The following is an 18,231-nucleotide window of genomic DNA, read 5'->3' as shown; positions in this document are numbered from 1 at the left end:
GGGTTCTGGAACATTCGGCGCCAGCCATTCATGTCCCTATGGACAAAGTAAACATAAAGAATATATGTATATCTATCGAAGTTTTTTTGTCAGCATAAGGGCAATCCTTTTCGGCCAAGGTCCTGACAGACTTCTCGAAGTCGGATATTACATGGCCTCAAACTTAAAATATCTTGGTGCGTCGTGGTGCTGTAATAGCCGACGCCGAAATGTTTATTTCTATAAATCATGCGTATTTTGTCCTGGGAGAAGGCTACCCAACAATCAAAATCTTTGCGGTTAGCGCGAAAAAAATTTGAAAAAGTTGCATAAATTTTCAAAAAATAATCTATAATTTACGGTCATTCACGAAATAATTTTGGGGCCCCTTCGAGCTCCCACCCACCCCCCTCCCCCCGGCAATTACGGTCCTCGCTATAGGCTATGCTTGAACACTGAAATGACCATGACCACACAATGTTGGCTTACTAAATCTTCCACATTGTGGCATCGAATGGGTCTACGCCAGAAAGGCTTGTCTCAGTCGGTGTAACTTTAAATAAGTCATTGGCTGAAGGTATATGCTGTCGCAGATATTTCTGGCATTGCGATCAGTTTACCCTGACATTGTATATTCTCACTGTCTAAGTATAGAGACTACAGTCTCTATAGCCAAAGTATCACATTACGTGATGCTTGAGGGGAAATGCATTTTCGCACGTATAGCCTACATCGCCTCACTGCACAATATGAATTTTTTTAATAGTGATTTTGTTCACGAATGGCTGAATGCGGTATTTGCCACTGCAAGTACCCACAATATGAAACATCGTCTAACAACCTATTTCAGCGCATTTGGTTAAATAAATCATAGCACAATGATATTCACAGTTTCACACTCACTGGCGAAACTATTATAATCTGCGCTCTCGTTAGGCATCACGAGATCGTGCGATCCGCAATTACTGTACGAGCTGATTGAGCTCAAATTCACAAATTAATCGAAATTTGTATCGTCTTACTTACAAGTATTCAACTCTCATTTTAAACGGCATGTAGCTGATTATGGAATCCATGATTTGATCACGCCGGCAACGCACGATTTCATGTACGAGGTAAACTAAGCAGTGGCATGCAAACATTGCCTGGAAGCAAATATTTTAAACAGTCAAATAGTGACGGTATGCCGTATTCGCTAGGGTAAAGTGAGGTTAGTACAAAGCGCACGCGTTGAAATCAGATATTATCAGATTATCGCCAGAGTAAGGTGCGTTGACTGCTGATAGGTGCAAAAGCCACAACAACTTATGTAAGTAAATGGACTTCAAACCATATTTACAGAATAATAGAATATCCAATTATATAACGATGAAATTAATAGAACTGTTGATGTGATTATGGTAATTTCAGTTTACACGTGAATTCAATGTTATAGTAAACGGGCCGATCTCTGTATAGTTCTAGTATACGATCGACTGTTCAGTGGGTTTAGTTCAGCAGTCAGCACACAAAGGGCAGATGTATATGATTTGATGACGAGCGAATTCAATATGATTAATGCAGTCGCACCAATTCCGGCTCTCTGGGCTGATAAACAATTTGCTAGTTGGAGCGAATTTTTATAAAATGTAATGATTAATTAATAATAAGGCTTTTGTTAGGTGCATTGGGGATCGAAAATATCAATTCAGAATTATATTTAGCCCTGCCACCGCAGCGCGACAAATGCACTCTGTCAGTCCAGATGTGTATTGTATGCGGAGTTGTAGCCTTAATGACTCATCATGTCATGACTCAACTTGAGTCCAATTCGAGTCGAAATTTTTCGTTGACTTGACTTGACTTGATTCGAGTCATTTTCTTAAACACGGAAAATTACTTGAATCGACTTGAATCACTATATTTCAGTTATGTGTGACTCGACCAAGTTGTACGACTCGAGAAATTCTGTATGTGACTTAATTCGAGTCTCGTCTATCAGTCTATCGGTCTATCAGTACTGAAACCGTCTTTTATCAGTTTGAAACATATGCTACGAATGAGCAAAAATAAGTAGGCCTATATATCGTGAACGCGAGGCATACCGACCCGTCGTCGACCATCCCGTCCTATGACATCGCCCTTGATCCCGTGCCCATTTTCTGAAAATTCTGTAGGGCAGAGATTAAGCTATACGTGGTTCATGGACCCCTGGGAATATCTTGATTCTACGTTTTCGTATGACTTGACTTGACTCAAGTCACTTTGCAAAAATGACTTGACTTGACGCTTCAGAAATGTGGATTGACTCGCGAACCGGAGCAAAATTTACGAGTCAATTTCAAGTCATCAAGTAAACGCGGTCTCGAGTAAATCACTGCATCTTGTTAATGCTTGGATTGTTCGCAATCCGCCGGTGTGACTTGTGAGCAGGGCTTTGGAGCAGCCGTAAATTTAAACTGCTCCAGCTCCGGCTCCGGAGCTTTCTTCTATCATACATTAGCTCCGGCTCCAGCTCCGGAGCCGCATTATTACCACTGCTCCGGCTCCAGCTCCGGCTCCGGCTCGAAAAATATCGAATGGGCCTGTCTATTTTAGGGGTGGTCAACCCGGGGGTCAAATGTGGCCCGCGAGAGGGTTTTGCGTGGCCCGCGAGGTAATTTCCTATTATATTATCGAAAATTAATTGCTCAGATTGTGAACTTGCAATGCCAACCCAAAATGACAAGTCTGGCTGTGACACTTGGGATGTTGATGACTAAAATATCAGTCCGACGCATTGGCAGATCCTGAGTCTAGTCACATTTTCAGTAAATCGTCGTACATTACAATAAATCAAAATAGTAGTGAAATTTTTCTTCATGCTTCGCGTGTTTAATTGTCACACGATTTCTTGCTCTGTAGCCTACCCCCTACTGAAAATGAAAAAAAAACGCCTAATTTACCCGATTGAGTCTAACTGTATTCGCAATTACGGGAGAAAGTCTTTTCGCGTTTGCGCTCGCATAAAGATCGTCAACGGTGAAATGTAGGCACAAAATGATTGTCGCATATTATCGGAGACCTTCGATATCGATGTGGCCATACGCCGAATAGTCGTGTCCTTGCAAACTGAGCCTAGCGGGCGGTAGACCCGCAATATACTCAAGTAATAATATTATTGACCTAGTTTATTTATAAACTTTGAAAATTTTACCCGCTTGGCGCGGCTAGTGGACCGCGCACTCGTTCGTCAATTGCATGTGCCCCTTTAGGCGAAAAGTTTGGCCATTCCTGTTCTATATAGATTACTAATCTACCCATAGGTCAGTTATCTATAGTAATCTAGTGTCTGTCAGCCGTCAGTAATATCGGATGTAGCAAAGAAGACATAGGTGACGCCGTGACGGCTTGTGACGTCATAATGAATACTTGTCAATTGTCGATAACATCATAGTTGCATTAGAACGAACTTTACTCTATGCCATTGCTGTGCACAGCATTAAAATTCAGGCCTGCTGTTCAATTATGATAAATCAGCAGACGTGGTTGTTGCATATAATAGCATCTTATGAAATACGTCGGAGCCGGAGCTACTCCTCAAATAACGGGCTCCAGCTCCGGCTCCGGCTCCGGCTGAATTCTATGTAGAGCTCCGGCTCCGGCTCCAGCTCCGGTGAAAATGCACGGCTCCGGGGCTCCGGCTCCGGGCTCCGGCTCCGGCTCCAAAGCCCTGCTTGTGAGAGCAACCAGTCATTCACTGATTGTACGTTTCACTGATCCTCCATTGTTGCATCTAGTTCTAGACCCCTCGTCATCTCCGCGTAAGACAGGGGTGGACAATTATTTTCCTCCGCGGGCCAAATGAGAAGTAGAAAATACGTTGGTGGGCCGAGTGAAAAAATTTAGCTATATTCTCCAGCGTATTTTCATTTTATTTCTATATTACAATGGTAATAAATGCTACTCAGTGAATGTGTTGATGTTAGGTAATGGGAAAGTGGCTCTTAATTAAAAAAATACGTATTTGCGATCATGATTCCAAACAATGTTAAACATGATACATTTCAACTCTCAACTCTCAACTCTCTATAAACCCCTATCCACGTTGTTCTATTAAGACACAAAAACAGAGTTCTCAAACTTTTTTTGGCACGCCCCCTTTATGATAGTGAAAAATTTCGCGCCCGATCCCCCTATCATGATATCACAACACCGATGCGAAGTAGGAGGACTACGTAGGCAGCGTAATCGTGGCATATTATTGAACGTAGATTTCAAAGTAGACGAATTTCCTGTGTGGTTGATACAGCCTATGGTTTTGGTCCACGCAACAACATTCAATAATGCAAGTTTAATGTTATTGATTCCAAGCAACCTTTCGCGGCCCGCATTTGGCCCGCGGCCCGCACTTTGCCCAGGTCTGGCGTAACCGATGTCTTACGAAAGCCTAGAAGTGGCCGTGCTACAAGTCGGCAGTCACGGAGTCAAAAACAAAGAACATCGGCCTGATGTAAATGAACATTGTAGTTGGCAAACACCATGAATACCACAAACAGCAACAGCAACTGATCCTCCATTATGTTACATCACAAATAAATTGACCGCAAACGAAATGATCACAGCTTATACGTTGATGTACTGTAGTAGATTAATCTAATAGCAACGTATCCACATCAATTTGTTTCAACTTTTCGAGGCTTCGTATTCGATCCTCTATTTTGGCTCACGTATTTTACTAGCAGTTCTACCGGGGCTATATATCCCTGAGTTCTACGCGTGCGTGAGCGATACAACGCATTTACGCATGTATTGTACAGGCTATTTAACTGTATATTCGTAATTTGATTCATTATATAACTGCCCGATCAATCTGTCTTGTGCACTAGCTAGCAAAATGTGATGACTTTGAATCATCACTTGCACTTCGAAAATTCAGTTGGACTTGAATTGTTACTTGACAATCGTGACTTGACTTTGACTTGACTCGAGTCACCTTCGAAAAACGATTGACTTGACTTGAATTCACTCGATTTAAAATGTGCAATGACTGAAGATGACTCGTGACTCGAAGGTAGTGACTTGATCCCAACACTGCCGTACACTATAGTTTGATGGGGTACCATGCTGAAACTACAACTGTAAAAATACTAAGAACCCCTATGCTGTTCGGTGTTTATCATCGAGTATATGCGCTGTGGTATGCGGTATATGCCTCTTCTTAACAATGGTTACAACATTTTTAGTCCAAGGGGATAGAGTTTGATCGATTGACTTCCCCCAGTCGTTTCGATTGCTGCATTTCAATTCTTGAGGCGTCTTGAATGAAGGTTACCATACGTCCTCTCTTAAAAGGATTTGTCCTCTTTTTTAGCATTTTTGAAAGACGCCCAAATGTCCTCTTTTTCGAGAATTTGTCCTCTTTTTTGAAAATTTTGGTTAAATGTTAATTAAAATTCAACTGAGAAATAGGAAATCAGTACTCAAGTAACGATCCGGCGGGTCTTTCGGGATTTGAGCCAGAAAGTTGACCTTTTTCCTGTAGTAAGCCAACTAGAAACTCGCAATAAATTTACCGATTTTTCCGGATTTTACTCCGGTATTGTAAGTCTAGAATTTTTTTTTAAGTGTCCTCTTTTCAGATTCCCGAATGAATTCATAGAAATGGTGATATGATGATACCGGTGAATGGTGACATTTTACAGTGTTACTGCTTCTTGATTGCCATCTGCTCGGGATGACATCACCCGTGAACTATCACTTCACTGCGACAGTGTTGAAGGTTTATCTAGGCTCCTACTCGCCATCTCATCCGTGTAAGCCAGTGGTTCCCATCCGGTGGGGAATTCTCCACTGGTGGGGAATACAATGGTTTCCGGTGGGGAATAGACCCATTTGTTACACAATATATGCACAGGACAGTCTACATATTTACGGAGACACACGGGCATTGGGCAATCACTGTTACCAGTTAACTGCTCTGGAATGTATTAATCGAAAATTTTATTGTGTTTTGTTCACAAAATCTCATTTTTCAACTCCGGATAACCAATCTTGGCGTCACAAACGCACCCAGCACGACCGGTATGACGTGAAATAAAGCGGTCGCAAAATTTTGAGGGTTGCCTGTATCGGTTCACCATACGTTTTATGTTGCATTTATAGGCGATTGTCTTGCGCACTGGTGTGGTTGTGCGTCTTGTGTACTCTAACAAGCAAATAGCTGCTCCTTAATCACATAATTTTTGGGTGGTGGGGACTGAGGCTCAGAATAAGTCTGAAGTGGGGAATGAAGACAAAAAGGTTGGGAACCACTGGTGTAAGCGGTGTCATACATGGAGCCCAGAATAAGTGTGCCGTGCTACAAATCAGCATGCTACGGTATAAAAATGAAGGAAATTGGCCTGGTGTAAATAACCATTGAGCACAGTAGTCGACAAACACCAAGAATACCACAAACAAAACAAAACTGCTACAGTTTTACAGATTCGAAGGCGTTGATAGCAATTACATTAACAATGGTGGACGTTAGCCCAGAAAACTGCACGTCGTACGAAGAAATCCGGCAAGCTTTGGAAGACGGATCGGTCGTAGTTGTTGACGTCAGGAATCCGGACGAGGTGGCGGCATCCAGCAAGATCCAGTCGAAGCGCTGGCTTAACATCCCATACAAAAATGGGCAGTTGGAAGCCGCTCTAAAGATGTCAGACACCGAATTCGAGACGGAATACAAAGGAAAGAAGCCGATGAACGATGGATCGGACGTAGTTTTCAATTGCGGTTCCGGTGGCCGCAGCTCGCGCGCGGTCGCGCTAGCTCTAGGACTAGGCTATGCGAAAGTCAGACACTACAAAGGCGGGCTGAAGCAATGGAAGTCCGACACCGCCAGTGACAACTGATGTAGTTGCTCAATTTCAGTAACTGCCGGCGATAATTTCACAGGACCCTATATGCTTTACTGTGCCTCATGAACACTAGCCCTCAAGAATACCCGACCTCGATCTGACATATCAATCTCGTTTATCGACACACATTCATTGATTCATTCCCATCACTAGTCGTTTCATGTTGTCCCTATTTCTTTCCATCCAGTGTGCGTACATCAGTTCACACCTGCTATTTACGTCGCCTAAGCCCGGGTGGGTGTCTGATTTCAAGACTACTCCAATTCGTTTCGACACCGTCCAATCTTTTCCTCGTACCGCAGTCTGTGGTGTTTTGAAGTGATGAAAATTAGTAATATACTGATACTGATCGCCTAAAAATAGTGCATCGAGCTCAAGCTATCTGTTCGCCTGGATTATTCGAAATTGCATGCCGGGGACGTCGTATATGGTGATGGTGATGCTGTTTTTGATATCACGTTCTTTTCAATTCTCTACTAGATGCTGACAATGCTGACGAGCGTGAGCCGAAAATATTCGGGTTTATTTCAATAAATTTTCAACTATTATGAATACGAATGTATTATTCGATTGTATAATGTATATTGAAGACAGGTACCCCGAAGTGTGACGCCGAGATCAGCGCACATTGTTTACAATTACGTCTGCATCACTGCACGGCCCCTTGGACAACAGTGCGTATAACGACTAAAAAAAGGTCATCACTTCGGCTTTCTTGTGCGCAGAGACCGTGTCAGCACTGCGCTGTTGCGCACAGCTTAGAGGGAACAGTTCACACGCACACGATATGTGCATAGCATGAGTGCATTGCACAATGCATATGCCACCGGACAAGGAAGGTGCAGACTGCAGATATAGCCAGCCATGTAAGGCTTTCTAAATTCGCATCACCCCTCCATGGTATCCTTAAAATGCTGAGCGCCAAGAGGGGAAGTCACAGACATAAGCTTTACTGATCAGATCTTTGGTGTGACCCAGCCGGCATTCAGGGATATCTAAACTAGATTAAGGTTACCATATTTTTGTGATGTGACGAGACGGGGGAGGTAGCGTAGTGGTGACGATAAGGGGCAAATCAGGCGGACCCGATTCGATTCACGTCGGAGGTTTATCTGGGCTCCTCTTCCTCGCCGTTCTTACGGCGACAAAAAAGCCCAGAAAAAGACCCGACGAAAGAAAGCAGTCACAAGAAATGAAAAGAACTAGTAGAAAGGGCCAGGGCTTCAAAAAAGATCAACATCGATAAGAACTGAGGCATTGGGCACTCTAGGCCGAGGTAGATGTTAGACGATCGCTTGTCGTTCGACATCCTCCTGTTCATGACAACGCATTGTGTCTTATCGCATTGTACATTGTGTGTGACTTGTTCAGATTCAACGATTATAATTATAATGTAAATTCCGGACCCTCTTTAGCGCTCACTAGCGGATTTCGAAATGAGGTAGAACACATTGTATGAAGTTACGCTAGCAAAGCATTGCCCGTCGACTGCATAGATACAGGAATGGAGCGAAACATAGGTCATGAATTGGGCCATCTGTAATGTGAGCTCTGGTGATTGCCAATTACTAGGGTCTGCAATAGATTTCTTCACGGGCCGGATGATATTGTCTGGCATGTCGGGATTGTGTTTGACAGCCCGGCCCTGCTATACTGTTAGGTCGATGCGGCTATCTGGCTTTAACCAGGTCCGAAACAATATTTTCAGCCCCCTTCCGCCAATAAAAGCACTGATCTTGGGCCCACCGTAGGGTAATCGATGTAAATTCTTGGGCACTTACTATATGCATCTGGCTGTGAGTAAATTATGTCAATAATATTTATTCTTCCATGTATTAGGCTGCTATAAAACGCACCAACAGGTTGCACATCCGGTGATTTCCAACCTTTTACTATCGCGACCTCATTTCCAACTTGAAAATGTTCCGTCGCCCAGCTCAAAACTTGATGAGGCCATTACTAAAAAAATTCAGCTTGCCCAAACTTACGGCCTATTTTGGAAGCTCATCACCTCCAACATCTTCGCGATTCCCACATAATTGCAAACGACGCTTAGATTTGGAACCACTGTCTGTGACTGAAGCATCCAACTGGCCAACTCAAGGAATTTAGCTTATAATCGCGATTACAATTAGACTTATTTTAGTAAAAGATGGTTATTATATTTATTTGCGATCGCATTTTTTGCGAGGGCGGTGTCTGGTGCCCATACTAATATCAATACACGTTGCATCAACTCGCGCTCAACGCGAAGAAAAATTTCGAATAGCACTGCTTGAAAATAATATTGTTTGTGTGCATTTACGAAAAACCTTCAAGCCTACTTCAAGCCCTCAAAATTCCATACATTTAAGCAATAAACATATTTTATAATTTCCTCCCGGACGCAGTTTTTCAGTTTAATTCCGGACTTATGACAACCCTAGTCTAGATATCCCTGCAGGCATTGAACCGACAGCCTACCGATCAAGAGGCCAGACGCTCCACCATTACAGAGCAACATCAAGCGAATGCATTTATTGAAATAATAGATCAATTTTTGAACAGACTTGCATGATAATAAGGCTCAATTATTGAAAAGGGTAACGAGAACCGCGATATCTATCAGGTTGATCCAAAGAAATCCCATCATTCGGCTAATATCATGAAACATAATGGAAACAGTGTGGCAATTGGCAAACGATTCCGGTCCCTCAAGCTTTCACGCTAGCAACAGCTTTTACCGCCGCGTCATCAAACGACGAGGCTGTCGTGATCGGGAGGTCGCTCTCTTGTAAAATCTTCTTTGCTTCCTCCACATTGTTACCTGTTAATACAAAATGATCAATCAGCCACAGTAGAATGACTATCAGAACTACAGCCAGACCGATTGATCGGTGCGCCAATAATAGCACGTAGGTAGTATATTTTTCTCTTGATGTTTTTTGCGGCCGACTCATGATATACATACACACGATCTGTGCATACATGTGAATATTACGGGTGCATGACATGTATATGCCGCTGGACAAGGAAGATGCAGATATAGCCTTGTAAGGCTTTCTAGGGGCGGAGCTCGTGAAGTTGGATTATCGATAAAGCCATTTACCGTGTTCATCAGGATTCAACAACCGGTAGAACGCAGCGCATAAAGTTAAGTTTTATTCTCACAACTATAGATAATGGTTATCTATCAAAACATCAAGGGGTCCATTGGTACTCAATTGGAAGGCGTAGGTCGGCATACTAAACAGAAGTATTCGAAAATCGTAACCGCTAGAGTAGAGTAATTGGTGAAAGTAGACCAAACCTACTCGAGAAACCCTGTAGAAAAGTAGAAATACTTTGATACTAAATGACCTCTGATTTCAGGTGTCCAATTTTCTAGTTATTTCATGTCCATGCACATCATAAAACTGTTTAAAAATAACATTTTTCAAATCGTATTTACGGTGGGTAGGCCTATAATAAATAATTGAAGAATTTGCCACCGTAAATACTATTCTTCCCAAACCCAAACCTTTGCGCTCCAATAACTTCGCTTGTGCTGGTCGAAATTGAGCCAGATATATTGTGAATCATTTTTTCGGACAACCTAACAATTTCACAGGGTAGCCGGTAAAATTTGAAAACTTGTATACATTTTTTTATTAAATAAATCCAAAACGATTTTTTTTCATAGCTCAATAGGTTGTAATTGCACCAAAATTGGTGTGCTGCGATTTTTAGGTACCGGGAACCTAACAATTTGATCAAGTAGCAAAGACGATATGAAAAAAGTCATTTTAAACATACTATGAAGTTTTGTAAATAAGCCTAAGCTAGATGCCATATTTTGTTAACATGGGCTGAATAATATCAGATAGAGTTAAAATCAGTTAACGATGAAAGTGTTAGATATCGGTCTTTTCGGCGTTGGCTCAAAAATATGATATGCACGATATCACATAGAAACTTACCGTCTAACCTCACAACGAGAGGCACTTTCAGATTGAGCAGCTTGAAGGCTTTCACGATCCCGTTTGCGATTGTGGCGCAATTCACTATGCCCGCGAATATGTTCACGAGTATTGATTCAACCTACAACGTCGGGAAATGTTTTACCACGCATAACAGTATACCCGAATCGGACTTGTGTAAATTACTGGATTTTCAAAATGCGCAACTGGAACTAGAACTACATTCAGTACATTGTGTTTCTAAATTCGCAACTAGATCTAGAATTGGAACTGACGACCTCGAAAAATCCATAACTATCCAGTATCCACCACCACTAACTAATAACAAATTACTGAATTGCGAATGAGCTAAGTAATGTTGGAGATAGATTCGGCATTTCAGAAGCACGGGGTTCAGAGTTTGATATGGGAGGTGTTTCAACCACAAAACCCACCCCCTAGTTACTCTTCTGTTAGTAGCAAGGTTGTAATGACTTGAGTCACGATTTTCTAATGACTAGAGTCATTTTCTCCAAATTCGGAAACGACTCGACCTGGACTAAAGTCATTGCGCGTGAGATTGTTTACTGCTACAGAGTTATGAAAACTGGGTTTAACAAGACTTTAACTGGAAACTGAGCAGTAGGGTTGTTCAGATTTGAAAAATTGTCAGGAAACTTCAATGCTTGTGACCCAAATGATGGTTTAGTACATAAAAACACTTTCATGAGCAATTTTGGTCATCTTCCTCGTGATCTCCTATCCCCGAAAAGCCCCCAAAGATGCACGGGGCAATTCTCCTTACTGCTTGATCTGTAGTGTTGACCAGGTCACCGGTTTATAGCTTTTGTGACGTTATCATTCGAAAACGGCCATGTAGAGACGAGATATTGCAATAAAATAGATATGTTTTCAAAATTATATTGAAATGCGGTCCTGTAAAGGCCACATGCATCTCCGTTTTGCTCCGCAAAACCTGTCTGTCATGCTCATGGGAATCATGTATTGGTTACACCATTGACATCGGCTTTGTTTTGGATCGTACAGTGAAGAAGCGCCGTTGGGTTGCAATTCGTGACCAAATGCTGATATTCCCAGCTAGTTTTTAGCCATAAGGTATTATTCAAAGGTATGTAATGTTAGTAATACTTTTATCAACTTCAAATCATCTGTAAAATACCGAGTTATCTTATTTTATGGTAGACTGCAATTTAGTTGAAGAAGAATGCCTGAAACAATGCATCAACACAATAGTCAGCGCTTGCCTTATATGTATTCTTGTCATACTCCATACGTTGGTAACCTCTTCAACAGTTAGAAGGACTTAGTCCTGCGTTGTGGTAGTTTCGTGGCAATTTTCTTTCAGATATGGCGGATGTAGTAGAACCTCATCTAGAGTCGGTAGCTTGGAGGGACTAATACACTAAGATAAATATCCGACCGAATAGTGACCAGAATATCAGACCAAATAGGGGGCAGACCTGAATCTTGTTCATGGTTGGTCCGCAAAACCAATATCCGCTTTGTTTCAGACATTCTTCTGCAACTAATTTGCAGTCTACCATAAAATGAGATAACTCGGTATTTTACAGATGATTTGAAGTTGAGAAAAGTATTACTAACACTACATACCTTTGAACGATACCTTATGGCTGAAAACTAGCTGGGAATGTCAGTATTTGTTCACGAATTGCAACGCACCGGCGCTTCTTCAATGTATGATACAAATCGAGCAGATGTCAATGGTGCAACCAATACATGATTCCCATGAGCATGATGGACAGGTTGTGCATAGTGAAATCGATGTGCATGTGGCCTTTATAGGACTGCATTCAAGTACAATTTTGAACACATGGTTATTTTATTGCAATATATTATCTCTACACGGCCGTTTTCAACTGATAACGTCACAAAAGCTATAAACCAGTGGCGTGGTCAACATTACATATCCATTTGTAAGGAGAATTGTCCCGTGAATCTTTGGGGGGTTTTCGGGGATAGAAGATCACGATGAAGATGACCAAAATTGCTCATAAAAGTGATTTTATGTACTAAACCATCATTTGGGTCACAAGCATCGAAGTTTCCTGACAATTTTTCAAATCTGAACAACCCTACTGAGCAGTCAACACAATGATTTGGACTCGGACTCGAGTCATAATACCACAATCCGGACTCGATCCTCTGGTCGCTGAGTGACTCGGGCTTGACTCGGTGGAGAATTGAAAATGACTCGAGTCAAAACTATAAAAGTGAGATTGACTTGTGACTCGGAGCCTTGTGACTCGCTTACAACCCTGGTTAGCAGTATGACTCTTAGACTCCGGTACCAAAATTCACGGCAAACGACGACGCATATGTTTTCTAGTGGTTCTAGAACTAATTGCACTAGTCTGACCCGGATACTTGGAAGGGTGACATACATTTTTATCGGACGAAACAATTTTGAATGCTTCGTACACCTGATCCTCCTTCACGCCGCCGCCGAGGTCGAGAAAATTGGCGGGCGTGCCACCGTGATGCTGGATAATATCCATCGTCGCCATGGCTAAACCAGCTCCATTTACTGAAAACATTTCAAAAGATCAGTTTTCCGCCAACGTGCATAGCTTTGTACTACATATTTCCTGTGCTGCTATACAACCAATAGTGGCTTACAGCCTTACACCGTGGAAAATAGTATCGAAATTATAATTATCAATCATGGTTACTGATTCATATCATCTGTCACCCGTTACATTATGTACACCTCGTCAGATCAGCGCTCGACCAACTAGACCACAATTCCTTCGCTACCCACCAAGACAAGCGATATTTCCATCCATCGCGATGTAGTTCAAGTTATGTCTTGTAGCCTCAATTTCTTTCGGATCTGTCTCGGATTGGTCGTCCATCGCGAATATATCCCTTTGCCTAAATTCGGCGTTATCGTCAAAATTCACTTTGGCATCGAAGCACACGACTGAACAGAATATCACAATGTGAGATCGCTTTTCCAGTAAAACTCATGGAAAGCAAACCTCTTCCATCTGGAGTTTCTCCGAACGGGTTAATCTCCACCTGCGTGGCGTCGACCTTCACAAAAAGTTCGTACAGACATTTAATTTGCTTCGCGGCAATCTCTTGTTTCGATCCCGTAAATCCGAGGTTCTTTGCCATGCTCTGGGCTTGATGATCTTGTATTCCCAAAAGTATATCTATCGGTTCCTGTAAAATTTGACAGGATTAATTCGATGCTGAATGAAGCATCAGTCTGCGAGTATTACTCATTATAATCAACACAACATGATGAAGAAATGTGTATACTGTCCAGCGTCGAATATGGCTGTTCAAAGAAAACTTTTTTTCCTGAATCTTGTTGGCTACGTGATTTAATCGTTAGGTTGCCTTAAAAAACGACGCACACCAAATTTGAATTCATTTCAACCGGTAATCGCGGATTTCGTGAAGTTTGAAATAATGTGTCAACCAAGTCATTTTCCGTATTTCAAGAAAATAACACGAGTCAAGTCGAGTCATCAAAAAATCGCGACTCGAGTCGAGTTATAACTCAAGTCAATACAAACCCGCAGTGCTGTGGATTGATCATGACTAGGTCAAAATTGTAGCGTTAGGTCAAAAGATGTCAAAATTGTCTGCAAAGTTGAAACTTTTTTGCAAGCTGCATTTCATTTGCATCGTAGATTTTGCTGTCGACGAACTTATCATTTGACATATTACCACTTGTAGCCTACTTTATAGGCCTACTGTTGTAGACGGCCCATTGTCTGCTCATTGTGAATCATTCTGTACCTCCAAGAAGCTCTTCATTGTGAATCATAAACATTCAATGAAACAAATAGGTTGACATGGTGTTATGCTCAATGTATCGCAATATCCCAACTGAAGCAAGACTGCGTGGGCATTGCATGGTTCTTATATGAAGAGGTGCATGATGAAAAATCGTGATATAGACACCATTGCCAGAATGAAGCAACACGGTTTGTCAGTGTTGTCAGCTAGCAACTGCTGCTGTTGAACGTTCTTTCTCCATTCTTGGCAAGCTACTTCGTAAGAACAGACACTTTCTACCCGAGAATGTAGGAAAGTATCTTTCGTTGTACTACTAAAATTTTCAATTATATCCATCATAATGCGTAATGCAACTACTAGAATTCTTCATAGAGCGACAGATTTCGTCAAAATCAAGTTTTTTCATGTAGAAATTTGTCAGTTTTTGAGGCAAAAAAGTTTTTTTTCAGACCAAACTACTTCACAAGGACTGACAGTTCGAAGCAGAAGTGAAGATAAGTAGTACAATTCTAACATTATGTGGGAAAACACCTAATTTGCATACGTTAGGTCAAATTTGGTCAGAATTACAATTTCTGAGGTAAAAAAATGTCAAAATTTTGAATTTTTAGCTCAAAATCTTCCTGTTTTTTAGGTAAAAAATGACTTCACAGGCATCACATTCTCACTAACGTGTGTGTCGCTTTGTGCTGCATGTCTCGCAATAAGGTTTTCAGCCTTCCTCAATTGAAAATAGTCCCAAAACTATAACTCCCGTTCATAAATGAAATCTTAGTGGCAAGGAGCGTATGATTTCAGCATTAGAAAAAATCATCTCTCTCTGCCAGACTCCTATCATTAGAATTAAGATTTAGATTCGGGCACTAAAATCATTACACGTAGCCCTATTAAGAATGAATATCCCCGTACTTTGAAGATAAGGTCCGGTGACTTTTCTGCCACCTCCTCTATATCTACTCCGCCTTCAGGGCTTCCGACCATTACAGGGCCGTTGTACGATCGGTCCATGAGTATGGCAAAGTACGTTTCTCTGGAAATGTCCAAAGCCTCCGCCACCATAACCTGAAACAGGATGCAAAATGAACCTGGCAGGTCAAGATTAACTGAGAACAATGCTTTTCAACCTTTGAGAGCCATCATCATGACTTTTTGCGAAAATTTTATCCTCGCAAACCAACCGAAAATTATACAACAAAAAAGAATGTTTCTGGTGTCGGGTAATTTAGGCACAACTTCTTGCTCGAAAACCTCCCTCATCACCAGGTGTCTCATCGAGTGTAGAACTTGGAGGTACAGAACTTAAATAGACAATCAAATTGTGTATTAATTTTGAAATAATCTTGAACCCGTTCACCTTTTCATTTGGGCGCCTTGGAGTCAACTTTTACAAAATACGCCAACCAAACCTGTGCCTACAGAAGGAGTACATTGAGCTTAAGCGCTTTACTGGAAATACTGTTACTAGATATTAAATACTAGAAAAAACTGAGAAAGTTCATTTTTCTGATTCGACTCCCGGAAGACCCGATCGAACATTGTTTTTGAGTAATCCTTGCCATCGAAATAGTCATTTGTGGCATTTTTAGTTGCGACTTCACTATCGCTTGCATGTCAAAGCTATAAAAGAGGCCAAATGGGAAGACATTTGGAGGACGTATGGTAACCCTAATTAATATCCTATTAAATCTATTTGAATTAGTCACCGTCGTAAAATGCAAAAAATATGCATAACTGCATTCTTTGTCATCCGCACAATGAATAAGTACGTAGGCCACCATCCCACAGGTTGAAAAGCACTGCCTTAGAATATTAACTCACCTTGGAAACTCTAACTCCATCTTTGGTAGTTTGTTTTGTGGTGAGATTGTAACCGAGCATGTCTTTACAAAGTTTTGTGACAACCTCTGGATCTTTAGTTAAATGGACGCCCCCCTTCAGGCCGCTGGTGAAGTGCCCTTTGCCACGTCCTCCGGCCAAGATTTGTGCTTTTACCACCAGCTCATCTGCTCCGTCAAGAACTAATAAAACATACGTCGTATTGATGAAATGTAAATGTAGGAAGATAAAATAACATACGTAACGTCTTCCCGATTTGTCCAGCAGCCTCTGGCTTATCAGCGACATCAAATTTCTGCACATTGATGCCATACTTGTCCATTAACTTCTTACTTTGATACTCTTGGAGGTTAAGATCGCGTTTGATGGTGTATGTCGTCTTTGCATGCTGTATAGGCCATGACAAAAGGATGGTTGTCAATAAAGCACATGAATCTGCATTGAGCCATGAGCGAGATATGATATATTATAGCTATACTTCAATTTTTACGTGAATTCAAGAGAATGAACTGTGTATCCATCCACTAAAACTACACTACACATAAACTTATCGTTTTACTAATTGGTAGCAGATTTGGATCACTAGATAATTCAGCAATGCCGGTAATGTAATTCTAATCTGGCTAGTGAAGTGTTTATTTGCACTAATTTTAATTCTTATCTAATCTGCTAATGTTATAGAATTGCATACCGTAGTAAGGAACAGGCCAAGCTTACTGTATACAGACATCTGCCATTCTATTGCTCATGACAGTGAGCCATGATTTAATATGAACTGAGATTTAATTTCCAAGTTTCTACGAATTCGGTAAAATAATGAAGTCCCACCTGTAGTGCGTGTCTTGAAAATAGGTAACTACACTTGGAAGCTCTCCTGATTGCGTTCTGTACCGTTGACATGGTTAGCAGTTTTAAAAGTGCTCAACTACAACCTGAATGTAAACGATCGGCAATATTGGACAGCTCGAGACAGAATCAGACTCAAATCCGCTCAATGAAGAAGTGATGCAATATTTTTCAACTAAACAATTCATCTCTAGTACACAAGAGAACGCAACGATGTACCAGTTAGATTTTTTTAAAGGCTCTTGGCAAAGCAATTGATTGGAGAATGAAACTTCACACAAACATAGCGGGATAAGTATCACAGAATATATTTCCATGGCCGAATGCAGGCTCATTCTTCTGTGTGTTGGGCGTATTGTTCAGCATTCATTAAATCATCCAATTCGGCAGTATTAGATAACTCCATTCGAACTAACCAGCCCTGTTCAGTGGGAGATTCGGTGATCAGTACTGTGTTGTCAACGACATCGGTATTGGTCTCGACAATTTCTCCAGACACAGGCGAGTACAGATCACTGGCGGCCTTGACGCTTTCGACAACAGCCATTGCGTCACCTTTCTCAAACGTGGTGCCGACGTCAGGTAGTTCGCAGAAAACAATATCTCCGAGCTGCTCCTGCGCGTACTTGGTTATTCCGACAGTGCCTACGTTATTTTCGACAGTAATCCACTCGTGTTCTTCTGTGAAATATGTGGTGAGCCTTGGCAATGACGCGTGGAATGCTCGTAAATTGGTATTCTGACCGCATTTCATCACGGAGGAGAGTTTGGCCGGTTTTAGCGCCATCCGACAGAGGCTTATTACCCCCCGAGAGAGCATGATTGCTGCGAAGCCTGAGCACTAATGATAGTTCAAACTAAATCTTTGAAAAAGTTTCAAAAAATAAACAGTGTTAGGATGCGTCACGAAAATTCATCTCAATTTGGATTCATAAAATAGATAAATAATGACATCAAAGCTTTGTAGGACTCAAATGACCTACTTAATATGTTTGAGT

At 41.5% G+C, this 18,231-nt stretch overlaps 4 protein-coding genes across 7 annotated transcripts in view; 2 read left to right on the top strand and 2 right to left on the bottom strand.

The window, feature by feature from the left end:
• LOC145440511 (isoleucine--tRNA ligase, mitochondrial-like) overlaps window positions 1-18,231 on the top strand; it is a 227,074-nt gene that overhangs the window by 48,364 nt on the left and 160,479 nt on the right. The window lies entirely within an intron of this gene.
• LOC145440106 (thiosulfate sulfurtransferase/rhodanese-like domain-containing protein 3) lies at window positions 6,456-6,836 on the top strand. Its single transcript, XM_080317697.1, has one exon. The coding sequence runs from the start codon at window positions 6,456-6,458 to the stop codon at window positions 6,834-6,836; it is 381 nt and encodes a 126-aa protein (XP_080173823.1).
• On the bottom strand, window positions 9,345-17,368 carry LOC145440471 (succinate--CoA ligase [GDP-forming] subunit beta, mitochondrial-like). The gene is made up of 9 exons (XM_080318083.1): window positions 17,216-17,368; window positions 16,628-16,775; window positions 16,370-16,569; window positions 15,461-15,613; window positions 13,780-13,966; window positions 13,560-13,721; window positions 13,183-13,325; window positions 10,781-10,901; window positions 9,345-9,648 (listed from the first exon to the last, which is right to left on the bottom strand). Exons 1-9 carry the CDS (start codon window positions 17,285-17,287, stop codon window positions 9,536-9,538), a joined length of 1,299 nt encoding a protein of 432 aa, XP_080174209.1. The 5' UTR covers window positions 17,288-17,368; the 3' UTR covers window positions 9,345-9,535.
• LOC145440473 (glycine cleavage system H protein-like) lies at window positions 17,320-18,131 on the bottom strand. Its single transcript, XM_080318085.1, has one exon. It carries the CDS (start codon window positions 18,051-18,053, stop codon window positions 17,565-17,567), a length of 489 nt encoding a protein of 162 aa, XP_080174211.1. The 5' UTR covers window positions 18,054-18,131; the 3' UTR covers window positions 17,320-17,564.

This window comes from Botryllus schlosseri, chromosome 6, assembly GCF_051294905.1.
Source record: "Botryllus schlosseri isolate E-star chromosome 6, Bs_hap1, whole genome shotgun sequence".
Taxonomy (NCBI): Eukaryota; Metazoa; Chordata; class Ascidiacea; order Stolidobranchia; family Styelidae; genus Botryllus; species Botryllus schlosseri.
Note: the sequence above shows the minus strand (reverse complement) of the source record. Positions and strands in the feature narration are given on the sequence as shown.